Source organism: Osmerus mordax, chromosome 3 (genome assembly GCF_038355195.1).
Source record: "Osmerus mordax isolate fOsmMor3 chromosome 3, fOsmMor3.pri, whole genome shotgun sequence".
NCBI classification, from domain to species: Eukaryota; Metazoa; Chordata; class Actinopteri; order Osmeriformes; family Osmeridae; genus Osmerus; species Osmerus mordax.
This window is the reverse complement of record NC_090052.1, coordinates 2249610-2259117: the sequence shown is the minus strand read 5'-3', so window position 1 is coordinate 2259117 and position 9508 is coordinate 2249610. Positions and strand designations below refer to the sequence as shown.

Sequence of the window (9508 nt, the reverse complement as noted above, 5' to 3'; positions counted from 1 at the left end):
GTTTGGTACAAGTGCAACAAAAGTCTGTTAAATTGGGTAAAAGTGTGGTATGAACGGATCTGGCATGAATGAAACCCACTTCACATACACACCACAGGGGGACCCAAAACCCTGATTGTTTGGTGGTTGGACTGGGTAAAATACCTGATCAGGGACAGAGTCCAGCACTTTATGATGAGCCATCAGAAATCGCTGATGTTATGTAAGACTTGGCCACAAGCCTCTTCTTTACAGTGCTTATGCAACAATGGCTATGTCATCATCTTAGGTTATCTTTACATTACTTAGGTTATCTTTACATAACTTTTTTTAATCATCACATAATCATACAGATCTGTCCATACCATTCAACCTCTCAATAGTTGCTCTCTTTATATTTATTTGTATTTTGTGTAATATGAGATGGCGCAGCTCATACAATTCGTCCCTGAATCAGTTGATATCCTTACTAAATGTTTGTTTTAGGGTCGAATACTCCATTTACAGCAGGACATAAGTTGTGACGTAGACTTAGATGTGTAATGAAAATCTAAAGCAACATTTTAAATCCATACATTTACAGCAAGAACTAGAAAGAGTTCGGTCTATCATACATAACCCATGTCATAGTTAAGAGGTGCGGTCGAGTAGTTGACGTCATTTCAATTTTTATACTTGTGTACATTTTGTCGTATTTGCTTACATCATTCATTCCCAATCCAAAGACAATTTCTATAGACCATGATGCATTGGTTCTCTGCCAGAATGAAAGCGCGTTCTTGAGGACACATTTGCGTGGACGCGCGTTTGAATACCGGCTTGAGCCGGTATGTGCTGTCAAAATGTACAGGAAAGACTTATCATCTCATTGTAGGAGAACCAGTTGGATATTCAGCCAGGGAAGCGATATATGACGTCAGAAATGAGCAGTTGGACTATTATTCGTATTTGTAATCAACCGGCTTTCCCCCCTTCAGCCGACCATAGATCGCCTGAGCCTTCATAGATCAACTAATCCTCGCGTTTATTGTTGGGAGTAGCTTGGTTAGTGGTTTGCGGAAGCGGGTAATATTAGATAGAAATGCGGATAATAAAAATATGCGCAAAATTTAGATAGGTAGCACACATTAGTCTAGATATCACATCTGGATCATTTTTCATCTTTTTTGTTGTACTTTTTATCGCTACTTTACAAATATACCGCTTGGTAAGTGGATCTCATTGAACTGTGACTATAGGCTGCTTTAGAAGCGTAATGTGGGATGCTTCAGTGACTAGCTATTAAAAATGTATAGGTAGCCTACGTTTTGGGTTATTTGGGTGACCGTGGGACAGGCTACCGTACTAGGGTACAAAAACCGGTGTCTGTAGTGGTAGGCTTTAGCTGGCAAGACCCCACTGTAGATAACTTTGGTTGACACAATCCGGGCACAGCCCTTAATACCACTGCGGCACTGCGGATAAAGGGCGTCTTCAGTCGCATGGTCCGCCAATAACTTTTCCACATCACCTCACCTTCACTTAAATCCGAATTTAATCCGTTGAATGATCTGACTTGTACACTAGACACTTTCGTGGTCGACTGGGACAACAGTGACGTGCCACGTGGTCCAGTGACGCGTGTGCCTCAATGACATTGTTCACTCGGATCATTATGCTACCAACAAACGTTAACTGAAGAATGGTTGGTTACTCGTGCTAAAAAGTATGATGTCGACCCGGGCCAACTAGTTAAACATCTTTCACGCTTTCAGCATTGAGTTCTACATTTTGAGAAATTTTCTTTATCATAATAATAATACATTGTAATTGTAATTTTGTAATTGCTTTCTTGCACTCAAAGCGCCACTGTAGCCTAGGCCTACTGTAAAACTTAAAATCGTAAAACATAATATACAATAACAATAAGAACAGACACTACATTAACAATTAAAAACCTGATTTAAAATGCAAGTTTTAAAATCTTATTTGTATAGCCCTTTTTACAAGCAATGTCACAGAGGGCTTCACATACGTAGAACTGCCCCTCAACCAACCTAAACCCTCAAGGAAAATCTAAACGTAAACTTATTTATGACACATAGCCAGTTCATTAACAAAGAGAAGTGGAAAATAAGACTAGTAGCCTATGGCGAGGTAGTTAGTCATGTGACATGTCACTGTTACATCATCATCTGTTCTATGATTAAGAACCACCTCAGAGATGATAGGATCCACACAGAAAACCAGGCTGGGTGTGGCTTGCATGAAGCAGGTGTCTGTAGCAAGCACGTCCAGTGGCAGGGAACCAGATTTCGCGTGTAAAATATGAAAGACAGTTTTTCTTTCGTTTTTTTTTTTCTGATACTCCATCTGTCTGCTTTCCCTAGTGACCCTGAGAGCGGCCTCAAAGCGAAGGTCTGTTTATCTCTCAAAGGAAAGACCAAACATGCAAGTCTGTCTAAAACGTGTAAAAAGCCTTGACAGCCTCTATTAGGAAACAGATAAACATCCTGGATGTGGCAACAGCTCGGCTCTCAGTTGAAAAGGTCAACCAAACAAACTCAGAGGGTTTAATGTGACAGGCATTCAACTTCCCAATAACGAAAAAACAACAACAACAAACGGATATATCCGTGTATAATCACATATCTTCGCCCAGCTTCTTACCTCGGAGCACTTCGGTCTTCCCCAACAGGTGTAGCCTCCGCTCAGTCATGAGGGGGTCTGCCAAGTCCTCGTCCCCAGCAATGAGGGGGCTCCTGGGGCCATGCGTGTACCCGGCCGTGCCCGACGGGGGCTGGGGCTGGGCGGTGGCCCTGGCCTTCTTCCTGGTGGAGGTGTTCACCTACGGCACCATCAAGAGCCTGGGGGTGTTCCTCCAGGACCTGATGGAGGAGTTTCAGGAGAGCAACAGCCGAGTGTCCTGGGTCATCTCCATCTGTGTGTTTGTCCTGACCTTCACAGGTCAGTCTGGGGAGAGAGAGGGGGGGGGGGGGGAGGGGTACAACACAGATGTCAAAAAGACTCAGGAGATGGTTTCATTGTCAGTTCTGCGGTTCCAGTGTCAACTAAGGCAGTCACGTTTTCCCCCACTTTCAACTCCCCCTCACACATTCTATCACAATTGAATTGTGAACAAGATGACAAAATCAACCACGAGTGTATAAACTATAGAGGTCTGTTTAGAGGTTGGCTGCCCCCGTTACAGAAAGGAAACTTCCAGAACACCAGAAACCACAGTGCCATCATGAGCTCTCACCTGAGGGCAAAGCAGCGTCGCCATGCAGAGATGGCAGTTTATAGGATATCTTCTCAAGGCTTGAGAGCTCGACCGGCCCTGACCACACACACACACACTCACTCAGACAGAACACCACAGGATGTGGCGACAAATGATTCTCAGACTAGTTTGAAGCTGCTGAAGAACGGGAATGTCAGTCTGATGAACTGATAAGACTTTTCTCTTAGGCTGGCATTTAAGGCCAGACCAAATCTATTGGCATTCATTTTCCCAGCCTTCAAGGATAATTCACAGTAATGAAAACATTGTGAAATACAAACCAAACAGAATGACATTATTTACTCTGAAGCATGAGAAAATGTACAGTTCCTAAGCCTGGGTCTATGTTATTTCAAATGGTTGTAGATGGAGAAAGTAGTACTATGTGGGTAAATGTCATTTAACCCTTGCGTTATCTTCGGGTCATTCTGACCCATCAGTCATTGTGACCCACCGTCGTATTGCGACAACTTTACCGCATACAAAAACAAAGTTAAGCATTTTCTTTTAACCGTTGGGCTGTCTTAGACCCCCCACATTGCGAATGTTAAAAGAAAATTATTTTTATTTGTTTTTGTATTGGGTAAAATTGGGTAAACACAACGATGGTTCGTTATGGACCTTTGGGTCATGTGACCCGAAGGCAGCACGAGGGTTAAGAAAGTATGAAAACAAATAGTCCTGCGTGTGTGTCATGTTAACGGACTTCCTGTGTCATGTTAACGGACTTCCTGTGTCATGTTAACGGACTTCCTGTGTCTGTGCCGTCCAGCGCCTCTGTCCACGGTTCTGAGTAACCGGTTCGGCTACCGTCCCGTGGTCATGGCCGGCGGCTTTCTGATTAGCCTGGGGACCATCTCGTCTGCTTACACCTCCTCCATCAACGAGATGTACGTCACCATCGGCCTCGTATCAGGTACCTTCCTCCACCGCACACTCACCCTCACACACACACTCACCCTCACACACACACACACCCTCACACACACACACACCCTCACACACATACACACCCTCACACACACACTCACCCTCACACACACACTCACCCTCACAAACCCTCACACACACACTCACCCTCACACACATACACACCCTCACACACACACTCACCCTCACACACACACTCACCCTCACACACATACACACCCTCACACACACACTCACCCTCACACACACACTCACCCTCACAAACCCTCACACACACACTCACCCTCACACACACACTCACCCTCACACACACACTCACCCTCACAAACCCTCACACACACACTCACCCTCACACACACACTCACCCTCACACACACACACACCCTCACACACACACTCACCCTCACACACATACACACCCTCACAAACCCTCACACACACACACACTCACCCTCACACACTCACCCTCACACACACACTCACCCTCACACACACACTCACCCTCACACACACACCCTCACACACACACACCCTCACACACACACTCACCCTCACACACATACACACCCTCACACACACACTCACCCTCACACACATACACACCCTCACAAACCCTCACACACACACCCTCACAAACCCTCACACACACACACACCCTCACACACACACTCACACACATCCACACCCTCACACACACCCTCACACACATACACACCCTCATACACACCCTCACACACATACACACCCTCATACACACCCTCACACACATACACACCCTCACAAACCCTCACACACACACCCTCACACCCTCACAAACCCTCTCACACACACACACCCTCACACACACACTCACCCTCACACACACCCTCACACACACCCTCACACACTGGTGTAGTAGCGCTGCTCGTCAGTTTGCTTCATCTCAATCTTCCCCCTCGCTGGTACTCAAACTCAGACTGACTCGCTAGCGTGGCGACTCACCAGCTATGCCAACGAAAAGCTAGCTTTTCTCTGGCGCGGGTGGACTGGATTTACGCTTGAGGAGTGAAGTTTGAACTAATTCCCATCGGCTACACACAGTCATGCTGTCATGCTACATTAAAGGCACAACTAGCACACATACACCCACCCACGCAAAACACATCTGATGATCAACTCGAATTGGATTTGTACGGCCCGTTTAACAATCAGTGTGATACAGGGCTTATCGAAGGTCATATCCAAAGAGAACATGATTTGTTTTGACGATGACTTGTTTTATAGTTGCATATTTCTTAACATCTTTTAAACTTTGAATGTACCAAGGGATTGCCAGGAGTGTCAAAAAAGGACATTGGCCTTTCAAGAGGTGGAGTCTGGCGTGGTTGTGCCTCTGCCAAACACCTTTAACCTGCCATCTCGATTCTGTAGGACGGATTGACAGAACAGAAAATTACAGAATGTTGAATAAGTGGAGAAAAAAAAGAATTCTCAATGCCAATGAACACTAAACACTTTTCTCTCCCCTTGAAACCAGCACACTGCAAATTGTTCTGCTTGCCAAGATTTAAAATCTTAGTTCTGGAAATATAATATTTATTATCTTGTTTCAAAAATGATTTACTAGTTTCTATCTTTTAATTTGTGGTATATTCTTAAGCCTATTTATTTCTAGACTGGAACCAACTTATTTTAAGATATCTTGTCGAGTAAAATTATCTGTCCATGCAGCAAGATAATTTCACAGTATTAAGTCATTTTCTCTTCAAATGTAGTGTTAATTTCTTGTATTTTAGCAGACCTTTTTTGCAGTGCAGTGACTAACTCGATGACCCCCTTCGCTTCTCTCTTTTGTCCTGTCTGTCTCTCTGTAAAATAATTGTATTTTCCCACCAGCGTTCGCCATTTAAAAGGTGCCCCGAGCCTGACTCAGTCTCATGTCATACGACCCTTGACATCGTCAAAGTGGCCTGACGGCTTGAACCCTGAACCTTGACCTTTTGACCCTGAGCCCAGCTGTGTGGGGGCAGGCAGGGGCAGTGTCTGTCATGACCCCTGACCCCTCATGTCCTCGTGTGTTCCAGGCCTAGGCTACTGCCTCACCTTCCTCCCCACCGTCACCCTCCTCGCCCAGTATTTCTCCCGGCGGCGGTCGTTAGTCACCGCTGTGGCCTCCTCGGGCGAATCCTTCGCCATGTTTGCCTTCGCTCCAGGTGAGGTCGGGTAGACAGTTGGGAGTTGAAAGGTCTTGGAGGATTTCGGGTATTTTTCTATTTTTTTCTTTCATGGATGTAATAAAAAATGTAATGATACGTATAACAGGGAACTTTTCATGTTTATTTGATGTGCTGCACACAAACGCTGTCCTCTTTCCACATTCAGTTATGTACCGAGAAGAACTGTGTCTGTGAGGGTAGTTTCTAGAAAGGGATTGGCATCTGGGCCATGTACATGTACAATGGCCCAGAAATTATTTTTATAGTTCTCTAATGATTTACTGTAGATATTTGGATCGTTTGTCTTGACCATTTCTGTCACACTGTACTGTACTGTAAGTTAGTATTTCATCCTAAGCCACCCTGCCCTCTCTACCTGCCTCTGTCTCTCCAGCCTTCACTTACCTGAAAGAAAAGATCGGCTGGCGTCACTGCCTCATCGTGATCGGGGTCCTGCAGGCCTCTGTGATTGGCTGCGGCGTCCTGCTCCGACCAATCGTCATCAAGCCGGAGGGCGATGAGGCGGAGGGCTCGCAGGCTGCGTACGAGCTGGAGCACGAGGAGACCCGCGCCTCCATCAGCTCCGGGGTCTCTGGCCGCTCCGGGGACTCTGGTGTCACCTCTCTCTCCACCACGACCTCTGACCTCCGGACAGTGGTCATCGCAGAAGAGACGGCAGCCTTGATGGAGCCGAAGGGAAAAGCCCGAGAGGACCAGGACCAGGGCTCATCGCTTGGCCCTCCTACCCAGGCTGAGGGGCCCGAAGCTGGGGTAAAAGAGCAGGCGAGCCCCCAGGAGTCCCGGACAACCCCCAAACTGCTGGACTTCTCCGTGCTGAAGGACGGCGCCTTCATCTGCTACTCCCTCTTCGGCCTGTTCGCCACGCTGGGCTTCTTCGCCCCGCCCCTCTACATCATCGAGCTGAGCAAGAGCCGGGGCGTGGAGCCCGACATGGCGGCGTACATGCTGTCCATCATGGCGGTGGCCGAGGTGTGCGGCCGCCTGTCCATCGGGGTGGTGCTGGACAAGGCGCCCGTGAGGAAGACCAAGGTGCTGCTGGGATGTGTAGTCCTACTGGGCCTGGTGCTGGTGGCCTTCACCCTGGTGTGGGAGTTCTGGGGGCTGGCGATGTGCTGCGGCCTCTACGGCTTCTTCATGGGCACCGTGGGCTCCACGCACATCCCCATGCTGGCTGAGGAGGACGTGGTGGGGATCCAGAGGATGCCCTCCTCGGTGGGGGTGTACGTGTTCATCCAGAGCTTCGCGGGGCTGGCCGGGCCGCCACTGGGAGGTATGAGGCTTCGGTTTCCCTCTGGAATCGCTTTTCCCAGGACATGTATATATGATGTGTTTGTTGGTGCCATATCACTTACTGCAGTTCTGGGTAATTACAGGGATTTCCCATTGTGTACCGAAAGCATATCCTGAATAGACTATGAGCGACTGAACCTATCCATGTTCCCGTTTTTCAGCATTCACAGAAACACGTCCATTGATTGTACTGTACAAATATGTACTGTACATATCTGTGTGTAATTTTAAGACATATATATTTTGTATTTTGTTATCATTCCTACCTTTTTTTTTAAACATGTGTGGAATCAGAAAGTTCCTTACAGCCGTTTTGCCCAGGCCTGTTGTATACAGTGTCTTCCTTCCTTTAGGTGAAGTGTTTGTACTGTGGCTAGACCTAAATGTATTTGAAGTCTCAAAGGACCCATTCTAGGCGTCTCTGACATTGCCTGTCTGCCCGTGTTTCTCCCCAGGCGTGTTGGTGGACGTAACTCAGAACTACGGCGCGGCGTTCTACTCGTGTGCGGCGGGCATGGCCCTGGGAGCCCTCTTCCTGGCGCTGGTGGGGCCCGCTCACTCCGGCATGTGCCGCCAGAGGAAGCGTCAGGGAGGGGGAAAGGGATGTGACCCGGAGGAGGAGACTTCCCAGGACAGTGGTTCGGCAGACTTCCTGGAAGTCGACCTCGCTGTGGAGGACAGTCCGGCCAAGACGTCTCAGCCCAGACAGGGACCCACAGGCAACCGGCAGGAAGTTTAGAAATCCGAAACGAGAAGAAATAAAAGCTGAAATGTACTCTATAAACACACCTGCATACCATCACACCCAAAGAAGCTGATCTCAGCCTGCTGGTTTTTCTCAACCTGGCTCTCTGAGTAGACCCCAGAGTCAATGATGCTCCCTGCATGGTCTGGTATGGGCTTGGTATAATCCTCTCAGTATTGCACTGTTCTCACCCCATCGCTGACACCAAATCTGTTTTTTTTTAACAGGCCAAATCCTTTCTTAATCTCAGGTAAGGGAATGAGAGGTCTAATGTTTGTGGAGGTCTGAATGTATCTAATTATCGGTTGGGATGACTACTTGATTTTTGGGGTTGTTTTAACTGTGAAGAAGGATCAAACTGTTTAGGTAATCTGTTTGGGACCCCTGCATGTGCAGAACAAGTTTACATACATACAGGCCTGAGTGGCTTTTCCAACTGGAATCAATCTTCCCCAAATTCACACGCATCACTGAACTTGAATATTCAGATTTTCTTGTTATTAATAAAAGCATGTACTGTATGACTCCAAGTAGGCATATGAGCTTTACTGTGTACTAACTCCACTGTCTCTGTCCTGTACTGTACACAAAGGCATTCTCAATCGGCTTTTACACTTGAGTTGCAATGATCAGTGTTATTAAAATCACAAATAGAACAGCGTACTCAATAGCATGTTATTCTCAGCAGACAGAACTTTGATGGACGAGGCTTAAAAATGATGTGAGAATAAACTTGAAGAGCTTAATAACAATCCATGTAACTTGATGAAGTCGATCAATCTGTAAAGGATAAATTCTTTGTTTTGTTAAAGGTAAAAGAGAATGAGTACAGAAACAGAATCTGTCTGGTTCTAGTTCATTCCCAGACGTCAGCCTCTTCTCACTCTCAACACTGATGCTTAACCCTTGTTATTTATAGATAAATGTTATTTAGCTATTTTAATTGAGGTTAATCTGTTTTAATCAATGTCTCACTATGGTCAATGTCAAACTATTTTATGAATTGTTTTTCATTCGAAGATATGCAAATGCTGTAAAGCTCACTGCTATTTTTTTTAAATTGTTCATTAAAAACACAGTTTATGA

The 9508-nt window shown here is 46.4% G+C and overlaps 1 protein-coding gene across 1 annotated transcript; it reads left to right on the top strand.

Moving 5' to 3' along the window:
• Positions 1–858: 858 nt before the first annotated feature.
• Positions 859–9508, top strand: slc16a6b (solute carrier family 16 member 6b). The gene is made up of 6 exons (XM_067232913.1): positions 859–1186; positions 2657–2925; positions 4014–4157; positions 6235–6363; positions 6761–7657; positions 8133–9508. Exons 2-6 carry the CDS (start codon positions 2676–2678, stop codon positions 8414–8416), a joined length of 1704 nt encoding a protein of 567 aa, XP_067089014.1. The 5' UTR covers positions 859–1186; positions 2657–2675; the 3' UTR covers positions 8417–9508.